This window comes from Sesamum indicum, linkage group LG6 (assembly GCF_000512975.1).
Source record: "Sesamum indicum cultivar Zhongzhi No. 13 linkage group LG6, S_indicum_v1.0, whole genome shotgun sequence".
In the NCBI taxonomy this organism is placed as follows: domain Eukaryota; kingdom Viridiplantae; phylum Streptophyta; class Magnoliopsida; order Lamiales; family Pedaliaceae; genus Sesamum; species Sesamum indicum.
This window is the reverse complement of record NC_026150.1, coordinates 21885932-21903244: the sequence shown is the minus strand read 5'-3', so window position 1 is coordinate 21903244 and position 17313 is coordinate 21885932. Positions and strand designations below refer to the sequence as shown.

The 17313-nt window shown below is 34.7% G+C and overlaps 3 protein-coding genes across 8 annotated transcripts; 2 read left to right on the top strand and 1 right to left on the bottom strand.

Moving 5' to 3' along the window:
- On the top strand, positions 797-4869 carry LOC105165435. Of its 5 annotated transcripts, none has more exons than XM_011084447.2 (6): positions 797-925; positions 1626-1808; positions 2016-3633; positions 3798-3917; positions 4161-4312; positions 4439-4869. In XM_011084447.2, the coding sequence occupies exons 2-6, from the start codon at positions 1716-1718 to the stop codon at positions 4640-4642; spliced, it is 2187 nt and encodes a 728-aa protein (XP_011082749.1). In that variant the 5' UTR covers positions 797-925; positions 1626-1715; the 3' UTR covers positions 4643-4869. The 5 variants fall into 5 exon arrangements, with proteins under 5 accessions (XP_011082749.1, XP_011082750.1, XP_020550504.1 ...); XM_011084448.2 differs by having other exon boundaries at positions 803-944; positions 3798-3908; XM_020694845.1 differs by having other exon boundaries at positions 803-944; positions 4451-4869.
- Positions 4553-7203, bottom strand: LOC105165821 (protein trichome birefringence-like 31). Its single transcript, XM_011084984.2, has 5 exons — positions 6778-7203; positions 6325-6499; positions 5994-6193; positions 5408-5554; positions 4553-5286 (listed from the first exon to the last, which is right to left on the bottom strand). Exons 1-5 carry the CDS (start codon positions 7146-7148, stop codon positions 4935-4937), a joined length of 1245 nt encoding a protein of 414 aa, XP_011083286.1. The 5' UTR covers positions 7149-7203; the 3' UTR covers positions 4553-4934.
- Positions 10801-15634, top strand: LOC105165434 (tRNA dimethylallyltransferase 9). Of its 2 annotated transcripts, none has more exons than XM_020694300.1 (11): positions 10801-11121; positions 11240-11293; positions 11710-11752; positions 11883-11991; positions 12093-12291; positions 12582-12804; positions 12933-13024; positions 13157-13251; positions 14598-14673; positions 14877-15016; positions 15383-15634. In XM_020694300.1, the coding sequence occupies exons 1-11, from the start codon at positions 10843-10845 to the stop codon at positions 15429-15431; spliced, it is 1359 nt and encodes a 452-aa protein (XP_020549959.1). In that variant the 5' UTR covers positions 10801-10842; the 3' UTR covers positions 15432-15634. The 2 variants fall into 2 exon arrangements, with proteins under 2 accessions (XP_020549959.1, XP_011082747.1); XM_011084445.2 differs by having other exon boundaries at positions 10802-11121; positions 15163-15634.

The window sequence follows — 17313 nt, the reverse complement described above, 5'->3', positions numbered from 1 at the left end:
ATAATAGTTTTTAACCAACAGAGATGATTTTTATAATTATACAAAATGCAAAAATAATTTATGGAATGAGACCATACATCAAGAAGTAAATGTAATTACATAACTTAAACTATACACATAAAACTTGTGATGTTAACACAGGCCACACCAACATTCTCATCAGAACCCTAAAGTCATGTTTGGTTCACATTATTCTCGATTGAATTATAACATCTTGATAACATTTTAATTCCATCACGCTATTTTGTTTGGATTTTTTTTTGTAATTAATAATGATAAATAAATTATAATATTTTATTCCAATATACTGAGTAATATTTAAAGTCAATTAATATATTAATATAATTAAATTTATTAATAACTCATATAAATCTAAACAAACACTCACATAAAGTGAAACAAATACTTACATGTTTGATCGGACTCGAATCTACGATCTCGAATTTGTCCGTACAACCTCATTCTTAATTAAAAAAAATAGATTTAATATAGATTCAATAAATTATAATTCAAAATGTTTCAAACTATAATTATTCAAATAAATTTAAAGAATTTATTATTAGGATTTGAAATCCCATGATCGAGGACCCCAAAAAAATTTGAAACCATGATAATTTTTCATAAATTAATTACCAAAAAATTATGGCAAAAAATATAATTAATTATCAAATATAGGTAATTAGAAAGAATAACGTTATTAACGTAAACCCTAAAAAATGTAAAGTTTAATTCCGACTCCAAAAACCTATTAAACCCTGGTTAAATATCGCACGTGCAACTATAAAACTCTGTGTGCGTATAAACGTACATGTGTGAAGACATTCCTCTGAGGCCGCAGCCTTCTGAAGTGCCTCGGTCAGCCACCCGCACCGCCGCCTATCTACCGCCGGCGAGCCCTCTTTCTTCTTTTACTTGCACTATGAGGGTATTCTTGTTTCTCACTGGTATTAAAATCTCTGCTCTGTTCCAGTTTGTTGAGGATTTTTTTACAATCCCTTTGGTTTTTTGGTGAATTGTATGGTTATGATGATCATCATGTGTGAGAGTGTGTGTGGTTGGAATTTTTCACTTTTCTTGTGTAGGTTCAGTGTGTGATATGAACGAAGTAGCAAGAAATTGAGTAAGTGTGGATTAGCTTTCTGAATTTGATTGACAGAATTGTGCTATGAACTGCGTTGCGGAAGCACCTTTTTCATACAGAGGTTTCTGAATTTGTTCTAATTTTGTCGATCAACGCTGTTGAGTTTTCTGAATTTAACTCTCTCCGTCTTTTCATCGTGCTCTTGTCTGGTTGAGTTTAGTGTTCGGGCTTCTGTATTTAGGTGGACTGTTTCAGTTTATGTTGCGGCCTTTGATGGTTGTATGTGTGGTATGTCATCATTTTGAAGGGTTTGTGTTCTAAGCAAGAAATACATAGTATCATATGTGATGCTGTTTTCCTACAGTCGATATTGTCCCAGGTGATAATTTTCGACTAGGATGATCGTGTAAGGGCCAAAGCTGCTGTCTTTTAGTTATCGAAACTTATCTTGAGTTTGTGGAGTATGCATTATTTGTATTGTCATGGAATATTTGTCACTGTAGGAATTCCGAATTCTTATAAATTCTTATCTGGAATTATGCAGGTTTAATGCTAATTGGAGTTTGTTGATGATCCTGACCTGATTTTGTGGTGGAATCATCTTAATTGGCTTCTCTGGAACACAAATGTTGCAATGGATTTAAGAATAAAAGGTAAATTCTGGGCTGGGAACATATACAACCAGTTTGAGTCAATTTGTCAGGATGTTGATGATTTTATGAGCAAGGTATTCCCCTCTTTTCTTTTGTTCTGAAGGCACGGTATATTTGCATGACTACTGTTATTAAGACACTTTTGTGATTAACTTTCATGTAACAGATGATGAATTGCTATTTGCATGCATCACCTAGAATTGCTATTTGCATGCTAACCTAACATGTGCTGTCCAGAGATCAAGTATCTTCTCATGCTCTAAATTGCTCAATTTGGACAGGATACTATGAAATTTGTCGAGAACCAGGTGCAGAGTGTTGGTGTGAGTGTCAAAAGATTTTACTCTAACGTGGTGCAAGATATACTTCCCCTTTCTGAGGACATTGTGGAACCCAAAGCATTGTTGGAGGATGGTGGACAAGTTGACATGTGGGATCATGTTAATTCGGTCGCAGGCATGAGAACAACACCAACTTGTATTAATGAAGAGCAATTGTCAGAAAATCATGGTTCTATTGATACTATGAGAAACTCTGATGCATTGTTGCCATTTGAACTTGACCATGTAACTCAATTTCCTAAGCCGCCTGATGCAAACTTTCCTGAAGAGGCAGAAACTCCTCTACATTTAACAGAAGATGGTGATGGCAAGGATGATGCAGACAATAGCGTAGAAGAGAATATGCCAAGGGGTTCAGCACCTCTGGCCGAAAATGAAATATTTTCTGGGACGTCTGATGAAGATAATGAGAATTCCACGCTGTTCATGGTTTCTTCAGCTGCACTTTCAGCTCATGAAGCAGGGCTTTTGACCATTGAAAAGGAAAGGATCTCATGCAATAGCTTTTCAAATGATGCGGAGTATCTTTCTAATACTTCGAGCAGTGGGTTATTGTTTGAAAATAAGTTAACAGTGGTTGAGGATCCATCTTTTGATGAAAATACGAGCTTATCTGCAGCTTCAGTAGCTTCAGCTGATAAAGTTAATGAAGATAATAGTATGTTAATGGATTCACAACCTCCTTCTGCTTGCAATGTGGTTCACGGATCCTTTTCGAAAAATGGGATTCTTGGTGATAGCTTTTCGACTAAAGATGTGAGTTCTGATGAAAGTACAAGCTTATCTGTAGCTTCAGTAGCTTCAGCTGATAAAATTAATGAAGATAATAGTGTGTTAATGGATTCACAACCTCCTTCTGCTTGCAATGTGGTTCACGGATCATTTCTGAAAAATGGGATTCTTGGTGATAGCTTTTCGACTAAAGATGTGAGTTCTGATGAAAATACAAGTTTATCTGCAGCTTCAGTAGCTTCAGCTGATAAAGTTAATGAAGATAATAGTGTGTTAATGGATTCACAACCTCCTTCTGCTTGCAATGTGGTTCACGGATACTTTTTGAAAAATGGGATTCTTGGTGATAGCTTTTCGACTAAAGATGTGCTTTCTGATGAAAATACAAGCTTATCTGCAGCTTCAGTAGCTTCAGCTGATAAAGTTAATGAAGATAATAGCGTGTTAATGGATTCACAACCTCCTTCTGCTTGCGATGTGGTTCACAGATCCTTTGTGAAAAATGGGATTCTTGGTGATAGCTTTTCGACTAAAGATGAGAGTTTTGATGTGTCAAGCTCTGCCCAATCACCTGAACTTTCATTTTCATATTTTTCTTGTGATGATGATGAAGAAGAAGAAGAGACATATGTTTTCTCTTCCAAGTCTTCTATCTCCCCAAAGTCTTCTAATATCTTGGAGTCTACATCTGCAAGTTTTATTAACAAGGCTGAAAACATCGACCATTCTGAAGCTGAGCGTAACATTTCCACTCCGTCCTCCAGAACAGCTTATGAAACTAAGGCCATGTGTATGCTTCCTGCAATTTCAATCTTGAAATCAAATGGTTGGTATATCTTAATGTAACCTTCTTCTTGATGTTTCATAATGCTCTCTGCTTCATTGCTGACCTTTTCTTTCCTTCCCAACGAAAATGTCCTCCCTTTCAGTATCTTTTCAGTTTTTCTTCCATGAAGATAGGTTCCTTAGCACTAACTTCTACTTTGGCAGATAATAACACTTCTCCAAGTGATGGATCAGATTTTGTGGATGGTTCTTTCAAAAGCAGGCATGGAGAACACTACAATGATGGTCAATTTGCAATATCTCCATCTGAAGCTGGTAATTTAGGTGATAATTAGCATTAACATTATTATTCATTAACATGTTCTAGTTGTGCTGTAATATGCTTGTAATCATGAAACTATATCTATAAGATTGACTAACTAACCTGACTTTACGCATCCAAGTTGGGATTTGTTTGGATGGTCATGTTCTTAATTCATGGTCCGTCATGCATCATTTTCAGCTTTATCTTACACTGTTTTAGACTACTCATATCATTCTCCACTGTTTGCTGAACGCATTATGCAGAGAACGAACATGAATTTGGTCTTGGTATCAGTGACCTAATGGAAACAGTTGATCTTTCCCCTGATGTGAAGCATGATGAAAGAACTGTTCCTTTCAATGGTTACTATGCCCGAGTTGCCTCTCACCATAGAAGAAATTTCAGATATTACAAGGTACTATCTTCTTGCACTTGCTTATACATCTAAGAGGGTGTATTTCTCTTCTTTAATAAGTCAATTTAAACAGTCATCATCATTATCAAGCCTGATTAACTGGATGCTAATTTATTTCTTCCGTAGAATTTGATACAGGATGCCTTCACTTCTCGGAAGAGGCTGTCCAAGGAATACGAGCACTTGGCTTTCATGTTTGGAGACATTGATATGGAATCAAGTCAGGATTTTGAGCCAAGATCATTACCCACTTTCCCCCACACATATGCAGATGCAGTGAGAACACAGTTGTCTCAAGAGATGTACGAAACTGAGTGGGAGCTGCTGTAAGCGGTGCAGTTCATTCATCATTTTAGTCATTTTACCTTCCGTTATTCATAATGCAGGGATGATTGCACATATATAGTTTAGTTATAAATCATGTCTACCTTCCAAATATGGGTGTTGGTAATAGGAGCTCAAGTTTTTAATAATCATTAATTGAACTTCAGACACCACTTTTTTCCTGAAAATGTGGAAAGACTAGTTTTTGTCCAATCTTTACAGCATTTATGATCTTCCTAAAGCTAAATATCTGTCACTACTTTGCTATTCTCTCCAAAAGTTTTTTATGATTGTACTTTTATTGCACACGATAATCTTGTAAAAGCAGAGCATACAAAATTTCATTCCATGTATCTGGGACACCTGGTAAGCACCAGTGGATGCAGTCAGCATAATTCTTTGGATCATTTCTCTGTTCTTTGGTCAAGAGCTTGCCTTTCCTTTCCCCGAAAACTGAAGTGTGACCGTCTTTTCTGAATTCAGACAACTGGGTAATGTTTAACAAAGTTACCTTAACCTTTAGTTCTCCCAGAACATCTTCTACTATTCCCATGATGTCAAGATTGGAACCCGTTCCCCAGTATGATCCTTCAATCGGGTGCGTCTCATTGAAACAGTTCCCATCTGCTCCAGGCTTCCATTCCCAACTCCTACACATGAAAAAATTGCTATAATCATCCAAATCTTTGTATCAGTTTATACATGCTTGATGGCTAGAAGTCATGTTTTTCTTTCTAGCTCTAGTTGTGGTTCTTGTGATACAAAACTCACCACAAGTGCGTTGGAGACATTGTTGTGAAGAAGATCTTCTGAGTTTGTGGATTAATGCTGGATTCAATCCAATTTGCCCAGGTTTCCAGTGCCAGTCTATATGCAGTGGTCACGTTGTATTCTTGGATGTTGTCAAGCGATCCGTATCTGGAGAACATTGGCCACATCAAGAATCCGTTTAAGTCGATTTAGTGCAAATGGGTGGTAATCAACATGAAATGTATGAATGTCCGCTCAAAATATGATAATATTATAAAGTGAGATGCTAACTGCATCCTGTGAAACCTCATGATTTATATTGAACATGATGATATCACAAAGTGAAATGCTGATAATATCATGCCCGATGGGACGGTTATACCGAGCCTGATAATATAATAAAGTGAAATGCTGACAATATCATACATGATCTAGTGATCGAATTTTACATTGGGTTGTCATCTACATGGTAAGTATCCAACCTTCAGTGAGTAGATTCATGTCTGAAACTAGACGTCCGTCTAGTTTATAGATCCAGGATTCAGTTTTGTGCTAGTATATATAAATAGAAGAAAGCTAGTTGATAGACGAGATATGGGATTCTTACGTTGCATTAATCATCGGTTTGTACATCCACCAAACATAGCTCTCGAATATCAGAACATTGGCTGCTTGCCACTCTTTGCTATGTTTGGCCACAGAATCAAGTCTCACCAGACGTTTCAAGACAGTGTGATTTGTTGCATGGTCCGATATGGATTCTACTATGAAGGGAGCCCAGTAGTACTCAATGGTCGCATTGAACTCCTGGAGTTGGCAATAAAATTGAAAATGATTATATCATTCTACTCTGGAACTATGACATGCAGATCTTGGATTCATAATTCTAGGAGTAAAAAAGGTCCGAGGAAAATCTGAGGATGCAACATTAATATTACCTCTACTTTGAAAACCTTCCTCGGAGGTATTCGTTGAAGCGATCTTCTTACATCACTAGGAATTGCAGATTGTACTAAACACACCATGGACTCAAACATGCTTCTTTGTACTGAATCTCCAACAAACATCAACCTTTTGTCCCTCAATATCTCCATCAACTTCAGACCATCAAACCTGCCGATCCACTCAAACTTATCATTGGCATTTGACAGGCGAAATTTTAATCCAGACAAGGTTTGATCAGATCTGAACTAGTTATATAGAAAGTGAAATACACTTGTCGTGTAATTTGGGTACAGTTTAGGAAAGTGATCAATCACATGACAAGTATACCATACTTGCTCCCTGATTGGTTTAATCTGACCGAACCTAATTCGAGTTAGAATTTTCTCAAAAATTATACTGCACTAACTGCGGCCCTGTTAATATGACAATGACAATATTGTAGTTACCTCGGCAAATTGCATGTATTGGGCTGCCACCTCCAGTTCTGATAGAAAGAATCAGGCCTCCCGTTCCTTAAACAAGTTGTCTGCTTAACTAGAAACGGACAGCTCTCTTCTCTATAAAGAGGACGACTTGCATTATCCCAAACCCATTTTCCCTCAAACACATTGCATCCATCTTCAATGGTTTCTTCCTCAGAAACTCCAATGGGCATTTTAACTGTGTACCTATGCCTTGTGCTTATTTCCACTGATCCTGGCCACAGAAGGTTGTTCCTCAAGTTGTCGAGGATGACACGGGACGCCCCCAGTGCCATGACAGAGACCAATGCGAGGCGGAAAAGGAGGTGGATCCGCCGGTACTGCCGTATCGCCATTGGTGGAAGGAGGCGGGGCAGTGGTGGTGGTGGTTATATGATCATGTTTGTGTAGTTGTTGGTCATTGGAGTCTTGGGATTTAAGTGTACTCATTGAGAGGTGTGTTGCATGTAACTACTGGTTGGTGAAGTTGGAAAGGTTAGGCGTCAGGCATCATACATAATCTAAGATTACATATTGCTTTGTTTGGTTTTGTTTTTGATAAAGGTGAATACACTATGATCATTGTGTCCGAATGTAAGAGGTCCATTTTGGGTCTATTCTAAATATAGAAAGGTCCGAATATATTTAGGTATGACGGAAATTTTGTATCTGTAAGAGAAGAAATTCTGTTAACAACGTCAAGAAGACCTTGATTATAATCCTCTGACGTAATATCAATAAAATTATAAGAGAAGAAAGGTTAAGGTCGTAAGAAAGTATGGAGTGTTAAAAGTGTATTTGGTGCATGGTGGGCTAGTACTTAAGTATCCTGAATTATATGGTTATATGAAAGCGATTGATTTAGAGATGATTGACTGGTCATTGAGTTCGTACATACTCGAGTTCAAGTCAGACCAATAGAAAAAAAATATGAATCTTAGATTATTACCGCATTGTATGTTTTCAAAATTTCTTTTTTATGATTTTGTATTATTGTATTAGTATAGAATGAATAAAACACGACAAATTATTATTATGTCGCCAATCGAAGCCTTCAATTTCCACAAAGAATGTTTTGTTGTGATATTTTGAAGTCTCTGTGTCTTTTAGAGGGAAAAGAATGTTTTGTTGCCAAAAGGCTGTGGTGACTGGTGATAACTTAATTTGGGCTTAATTCGACGGGGTTCGATTTTTTTAAATAATTTAATTGTCAATTATGTTATATATTAAATTAAAATATTAGAAACCAAATCAGATACATCATAATAATTTTGTAAATATCCAGGCATACATAGAAAGATAACAAATCAAAAGTTACCATAAAATAGAAGAAACTCAAACTACTGTAAAAATAGACAAATTGAATTAGATTGAGGGGAAATGCTAACTAAAATTAGATTGTGGGTAAATACTAAGTTAAATCGAATTTGATTAGATTTGAATAAATTATATGATAAATATAATATATTTGGATCATGTTTACTTCTTGTGATAAGGAGTGATATTCCTTATAGTCTCTCATAGTAACTTGCTTACTTGTTTTTTGGCCAGCCCGTTATAACTTGGGCTGACCCGGTATCAGATGCAATTTTTTGAGTGATTTCAATCACTGAAAATTTCTACTAATTAGATAGTCACCCACAAGACCATTTTCCCTTTTGACCTAACTTTCGTTTTCGTCCTAGGTTTTAGGAGAGGCAATGTCCAAATTGCCTTCATTTTTTATTGTTATTACGACAGTGATGACAAAAGATTGTTATACTACTCAACTCCACTCATCTTCCCCAACATTTCTCTCGTAGCAAACGACAACCTCTAAAAACAGGTGAAAAATGACTTCTCTATCATTTTATTTCGCATTTCTTTTTGTGCCACTACTAAAAATGACGTTTTTTCTTTGTTTTGAAGTTCACGTTACTATTCATTATCACTCATCCATTTTGATGAATGATTTTAAATTTAATTTTTTTCAGTCGGTGCCAGCGTTGACGTAAGGGCGAACTGTTGAGTAAGGAAACTTCTAAAGCTTGCTCTTCGTATGGTAGGTAAGTAATGCATTCCTTCTCCCATTTTAATTGTGAAATGTTAAACATCTTGACTTTGTTTGTTCTAAACCGTTACTTGTTAAGCAATTTCATTCATCAATTAATTGTTAATAACTGTTATATGTTAGTCGTGTTACTAGAAGTAAAAATTTTTACTTTCAGTCATAAAGTGTTAATGCTTTATGTGTTTTAAAATTTATTTAATTTTTGTCTTGTAAAGTATCATAATTATTTTTATTTGTCATACGACAAAAAACACAAAATAGATTAGTTTTCAGAATCTATGGCGCTTCACGTTGTTGAAAATATTCTGTTACCACCTTACAGCATGCTGATGTGCACATCTTTTAACTTGTATAATTGTGTTATGTAGACAACTGTATCCCTTACAATAAGCTTAATTCCCTATTAAATTTTCTTCACTGTTACTTTTTTTCTTTTTCGATTGATGGAAGGGAGACAATTTCAACAAACGAGATGGAAGGGAGCACAGTCGGCGACAAAGCTCCATGGCAGAAGGGCACAAGATCAGGTAAAACAAAATGAAAAAAAGGGGGAGAGAAGGTGAAGGAGAAATGAGCCATTTGACTGACTGGACACCCAATTTTATTCTATTCGGGGTTAAAATTATAACTGTAGTTCTCAATTACTTAAATAATATAAGGCAAGCAAATACAAAATAATTTGATTATTTACAGTATCCTAAGTTAATAAACTAAGTACTAAATAGCCAATTTGAAGCCAATCATACATACAATCACAAATTAATATTTTGTTACTTAATCCCATCACAAGAAGTAAATGTGGCTTTGCAGTGTAACTGGTGTATAGTTAAAAAAAATAATTAATTATATAGTAAATATGCCATATTTATTTTGTAATTGATTTTAATTGGACCAAAATGAATGTAAAGAATAATTTTCGTCAAATTGAGTACGTTACTTACTTTATTATTTAGTCAAAACGAAAAGAGTATGGTTGTTCATGAAAGCTAGACCAGTTTATAAAAAGGGCTAGTGGGCCTTGATAGTTTGATCCTGGGCAGCTACTAGTTTCGTGGATTTCCCCTCATTCAGGTACGTTTTTACATATATATACATTTTTTTTTTGTTTTTGTTTAAAATTGTAATTCAAGTCCTAATTTATGCTTTAGCCATAAATCAAGTTTGACGCAGACGGAGTCAATTATGCTTGTTGATTGATTTAAAAGAATAAAATGCAACTAATGACAAATATAAATATTATTTTAACTATCAGATTTCGTTTACTTGAGTTTATTATTCTTGATATTCTAAATTCAAAATGCACATCGAGTTGAGTTGAGCTAATTTAGTCCAAGACCAAATTAAATCAACAAAAAATGAGATTATGAATAATATGATTTTGACAATTCTAACATTATTCTACAGTTGTTATGAGATTTTATCTTTAGTCTAATGTATGATAATAAACATACCAAACATACAATTAATAGTTAATGCAATGTGTAATGTTTTCAAACAACTCACTAAACAATCATTAGTGTATTAATTCTAATTTCAATCACAAATTAATTAATATCAATCTAATCAACTCCAACAAAAATAAAAAGGCGAACTTATATAATAGTCGCGGATATAATCAAATTTAATTTAAAATAAAAAATATTTTATAATATATTAGTTGCTTGAGATGAATCGAGTATGACTTACCTTCGAGTTACATGGTCTGAAATAATTAATGGAAAATATTTTTTTCATAAGAAATTTTGCTCAAAATATTACTATACAATGACAGTTGATTTTTGAGGAATCCTTAAATAATAGATTTTATTGAAATATGGATGATCAAGTCGTTTAACAGTGATATTTTATTTTTGTGAAAAAAAATTATAAAAAAGAGAGAAAAATAATGTAATGAGAGAAAATTTGAAATTATTAATTAAAAAAAAAAAGAGATATTTTAGAGAGTGAAGCAACTGAGCTATTTACAGTCCCTCCAACAATCGTTCCTCTGTCCACCGAAAATGATAAGTGGCTTGAGAGTTGGGGGCCTCCGCATGAGCTGCCTCCGCCTGCCTTACGCGGCTGAGGCGCCGCTCGTCCGCCCTTCATTTCAGCCCTCCCGCCTCCGCCGTAGGAGTAGACTCTTCTCGACCTCTTGCTCCGCGGCGGCGCCTAGAAAGAAAGGCGAGCGGCAGAAAGTAGTGGTGATATCTGGACCTACAGGAGCCGGCAAAAGCAGGCTTGCTTTGGAACTCGCCAAACGACTCAATGGAGAAATTGTTAGCGCTGATTCAGTCCAGGTTGCTGTTCACACTTGCTTCATTCATCTTGAACTCTGATTTCGTTGAAAGAGTTTGTAATTTCTTTTGTGCATTAGATAATTTGTTGATGTTGTTAATGTTGGGTTATGGGCTGCAGGTGTATAGAGGTCTTGATATTGGGTCGGCAAAACCTTCATTTAGCGAAAGACAGGTGTTTTTCGACCCTTTTTTCCAATTACTGAGCATGGTATTTGCTATGAGTGTCTAAACCTGTCCTCTGGCAGTCAACATCTTCTTGGGTGATTACTAACTTGTTCTAAATAAACACAGCTTACTACCTATAATCACATTGTTCCCAAGATGACATAAGTTAATTGTAAACTTATCCTATCAAATTTCACTGACTACTATTGGTATGTGGAAAGGCTCCCTTCCGCTTCTAGTCTTCTTAGATGCAATTCCTTCATTAAAGAAAAATGTTTATCATAGGCAAAAGTTGGGAAGAAATGAACATCACAAAGAAAGGTGACATGTTCTAGTTCTCCACATGCATTGTCGCTATTAACTTTTAGCTTCGATTGTATTATGATAGTTACAACAAAATTATTCTTGTTTTTATTTTTACAGGAAGTACCACACCATTTGGTTGACATATTGCACCCATCTGAAGGTAATGGCTGGTATATCATATTGGAGCTTTCATTATTTTGTCATGTGATTATTTGATGTGTCTTGATCACTATGTTTTTGTTACTCTAATGTTTATTTATATCTTACAAAAGAAAATTTTGGACAACCAGAATATTCTGTTGGACAATTTTACGAGGACGCAAGACAAATAACAGGAGAAATTCTTAGTAGAGGTCGTGTCCCAGTAGTCACAGGTGGTACAGGGCTGTACTTACGGTGGTACGTCTTGCACATCACTGTTTTCATGTTTACCTAAAATGTGGAGTATGCATTCATGCAATAATAAAATTATTAAAGAGATCCCATTGCTGATGATAAAGGTTCATTTATGGGAAACCAGATGTTCCAAAAGCTTCTCCTGAGATCACTTCTGAAGTGCATTCAGAACTCGCAGATTTACAGAGGGATGGTGATTGGGACGCTGCTGTGCAATTTGTGGTGAAAGCAGGTGATCCAGGTGTCCAATCTTTAGCTGCAAATGATTGGTATAGATTACGTCGGAGACTTGAAATTCTCAAGGTTGGGTATCTTGCTTCATTTAATTTCATTCTCACTCTTTTGCTTCCAACATGTACAATACTTGTACGCTTTAATCCAAGCTGGTTTAGAAAGTTGATTTCCAACAATTCCCTTTATGAGAATAACTTGGCTTTTATGGGGGCATCCTGAAGCTTGCCTCACTTCATTTAGCCTTCAATATTTGATAAAAGAAAGAGTGATATATTAGCACATGACATTTTATTTCTGTTCCAACAATATTCGCAACTCCAGATAGAGGTCAGAAGCTCACTGTCTTTTTGATCTTGCAGTCAAGTGGTGCATCTCCATCAGCCTTTCAAGTGCCCTATAATTCTTTCAAAGAGAAGCTTGAATCCAGTGAAATAGATGCTTCTGGCATGAAGTCTTCATCTTCTGAATTCAATGAGAGTACATCAAAAAATTTGGACTATGATTTTATTTGTTTTTTCCTCTCAACCCAAAGGCTGGATCTTTATAGATCAATTGATTTCCGGTGTGAAGATATGCTTTTAGGTGAAGAGTGTTATGGCTTATAATATCATCTGTCCATATCTTCCTTAATCTGTTCTTGAGACATACATTTTTAGGAAACACATATTGACAAGAATATATTTCTTTTCATTATCCTTTTGTTGTGGCAGATGATGGACTTTTGTCAGAGGCAAAGTGGCTTCTTGATTTGGGGCTTCTGCCAAATTCTAATTCTGCAACTCGAGCTATTGGTTATAGACAAGTACAGTTTTATTTTCTCTGTGATAATATATTAAGTATCAGAGTTGTATTCCAGGATCTCTTTTGAGTTCACATGACAAACACACGCAGTATGCAAAGCTCGAGTAAGTTCTCCTTTTTTTAATTTTCTCAGGCAATGGATTACCTACTAATGGCCAGAGAACAAGGGGGCTGGAGTTCTGCTAAAGAATTTTTTAATTTCCTATCCGAGTTTCAAAAAGCATCCAGGTAAATAATGTTGCCTTCATCATGGTTCATTTAACTAAAGATTTTTCTCTTAACCAGGTCAAATATATTAAGTAAGTCCATCAAAGCGTTTGACTCCCTTGACCTGTCTTTATATCCCATGAACTAATTTAATTATTTATAGACATTTAAAACCTTCCTGTCATGTTCAAATTATTCATGCGTCAATCCTTGGGAGATATCCATGGAAGCTATACAGTTATTCTTGAATGTCCTTTGACGTGTTGTTTTACCACTAATGTGTCTCATGGTTTCCAAATCAAGAGAGTTGACTCGTATGTACTGGCCATGCACCCCATTGCTAGTTGTGCTCTTACAGTTTTACATTTAGAATACAGTCTTTTTATGGTGCTCAAATTGCAGAACTGACAAACTATAATATCTGTGATTCTGCATTTGGCCTTTGATGGAGAAATAGGCCCTCCTACATGATCATGTTTAAGAGTACATGGTGGGTGCACCTTCATGCTGCATTTATAAGCTATGTGTTATCTTATACCTAAAATATAAAGATAAGGAAAGGGATTGGAATGGCGTAGAAAGAAACAACATAGAAGCTTTATATCCTACATAACTTTTGCTAGGAATTTTCTGTTTTTGCCTTTACCTCACTGCCTGCCAACTCACGCTAGAAATTCTTTCGGACATGTTTCCAGACACAGATCAGATGAATGATTTGATTGGTAAAGCATGAGAATCATCTTAAGATTTAAGGTTAATTACACTTATACCCTCTTTGAAAATGCTAAATTACATTTTTCCCCAAAGAAGTTCTGAAATTACACTTACACCCCCTCCAAAAATTCTTGATTCACACCTGACCCTCTTTTATTAGGGTTTGGAGAAAAATGCTGACATAAGCAAAAAAAAGTTACACAAATGTTAATTTTGCCTCTCATTTGACATTCTCATGTATAGTTTTGTTAATTATAAAGGAATAAATGTAATATATATATATATGCAGTAAGGTTAACATCATTACATTTTTCCCTTAATAAATACAAAATTATTACGTGAAAACGTTAAATGAGGGGTAAAATTTGAAATTTCTGTAAACTTTTTGCCAAAGTCAACATTTTTCGTCTAAATACTAACTATAGGGGATCAAGTGTAAACAAGAATTTTCAAAAGCAGTGTAAGTGTAATTTCAAAACTTCTTTGAGTGAAAGTGTAATTTCATATTTTTAAAGGGGGTTTAAGTTTAATAAACCCAAAGATTTATAACTAAACTTCTCATTGTATTTGCTGTAGCTCTATTTCTTATGTGAGAATTACTTATTATCCTGCAATGACCTGAATGATATATCTTGTTGCATATGACTTTGCAGAAACTTTGCGAAAAGACAATTGACATGGTTCCGGAATGAGCCCATCTACCAATGGATAGATGCCTCAAAACCGCTGGTATGCCGTTCTTTCTACTTCTAAAGTACAATTTGGTCATTTGTCTTGAACATTTTCTATCTTGGAAAATTGCACTTAATTTTTTGTGCATGACTTTTTGCTGGCTATTTAGGACTTAGAAGTACTGTATAGAAGGCTACCAATTTCTGTTGTTTAAGTACTATATTTTCCAACCTGTTGAGTTCCAATTACCATGACTGCAGGAAAACGTGCTCAGATTCATATGTGATGTGTATGATGACGATACAGGGAAGCTTAAGGTACCTAGATCCCTGTGCATGGAGAAGGATATATCAAATCTGAAAGAAGTCCGACTGCTTAAAGCTTATCGCACTAAAAACAGGTATTCCTCTGAGAATGTTTTACTTCGTATAGTTAAATGACTGAAAAACCAACCAATCCAGATAAGCATAGGATAAGGCTGGGCTGAGTTGAGCGGTTAGGTGTCTTATAGTTGTCCAAGCACTAAATTACTTGTTGCATGTGAAGGCATTTCATCTCCCGGGAAGATTGTAATGGTATTCTGGACTGGGTGAGGAGAACTCAAGGGGAAGCCACCATCTCCATTAGATAGCACCCCAAACAGTGCCTAAAGACATGGTCTTGAGTTTTCCCTTTTCTTGCCATCTCTTTCACTTACGTGTATAACGCACCAAACACTACTGTGTGGAGACATAGATGTAAAGATTGTTTGACTGGATGCTCACAGAAACATCACGCCAATGTATCGGCGGCACCCATTCTGGTACAGAGGATAGAGCGCATCAGAGATCCTTTCATCCAAGCACACGGCACCATCACAAAAAGGTCGATCATTATTTGTATGATCAAATATAAGCCTGACTTTTCGTTTTATGCATATTTATCCTCTGAGTTCTTAAGCAAATAAACCCTGAGGTTTCTGCACAACGACAGGATCGATGTGGAAGAATTGTTTATAATGTCAGCTCCCTTTGTAACATTTTGTGACCAGCAACATTGGCTGCTGGTGCCCAATTTCAGTTCAGTTAACCTGCAGCAAATATCCTTTCCTGTTATCCCAAATACAAATAAAGGTGGAAAAGCAAAAGAGGGAGAGCACAAGATAAAAGGAAGAATGAAAAGGGAATTTCATTCAATCACCTCTTCTTGGTATTGCATATTCTGACTGACCTTGCCTTCCTTTATATCTTCATCACTGAGTAAAAGATGGAAGGTTCTCGGTTTGTATGTTGCTACCACAGAGGACTGGGCCAAAACAAGAATATGCCTTCCCACTACTTAAATGACTTGGCCTACATAAAGCATGAAATACAAGAGGAGATGTAAAATTGGGAAATCTCACATCAAATTGTGTTTGAAATAGCAAGTATATTATAGCAAGTGTAAGATATTTGCTATACGATAATTATACGATTTTTCTTGAAGTTCAGTATAATTATACCTATTTCTTTTATAATTTAAAAATTACATATAATATTCATGATGTTTGTTTTTTTTCTAACAAATAAATTCCCATTAGTTAAAACTAACATAATATGCTTATATTAGCAAACAAAAATAAATGGAATTTATATTTATTCGATTTATTGTTGATCAATTAATATTTTCTGACCAAATTATAAATGTGAAGATATATTTTTTTGCATGCATTAGTGTGCGACGACGTATAAGGGTGATTTAGTCAGTAAAAGATTTGTTTGATTTGTAATATATAAGTCATGTAAATATGAATTTATTTTCAATTTTTTTTCCCTATTAATATCAACAACTTCAATAATTTTAACTAATAAACGTATCTATTTGTTAGACAGAAACAACATCAGTGATATTAAATATAATTTTTTAAATCATAAAAAGGTTTACATATAATTATATCAAGTCTCGTGGAACGACAAAGTAATTATCCCTTTGTCGTACTACATTGTCATGATTATGTGATTAATTTGACTAAATTAAACCTTATTTGAATAAAAATGTTTCATAAAACAAACTTATTCATTCGTTACTAAATATAAGTAATTGAAGAAAATACATAAATAAAAATGTGGTATTGCTAAACCGACTGATTTGAACTATTTAACTAAAATAAAAAAAAACATACCTTGCATAAAATGTAAAAATTAAAAAAAAATCATTTAACCAATGATATTTTAGCTTAATGGTTAAGATTAAAATTGAATTTTTATAAATAAATTTAAAATTATGAGTTGGAATCCCATTAGACATGTAGGTATTTATCTTATTTTATATGAACGTTTGCGTCACTTTCATATTGTAAGTTATTAATGTTTTTAGCTATATGAGCATTGATTAAATCGACGTAATTTGTTATTATTTTAGTCTTATTGATGTACTGGTTCAAGTTCCATTAGACGTATGAGTATTTATTTCAGATAAACTGTTCTTTAGTTATATTAATGTATTGATTCGAGTCCTATTAAATATGTGAATATTTGTCTCACTTTATTGCTTTTAATTATTAATTTGAAATCATAAATTTGAATTTAACTAAATATATGAGTATTTGTTTCTTTTAATGTAAAGTTGGTAGTGATATTAATATATTAATTGAATTGATTATTATAAAAAGAATATGTAACAATTATAAAAAGAATGTGAAAAGATAAGAGAAAAAATGGGCGACCATTACAAGGGGGA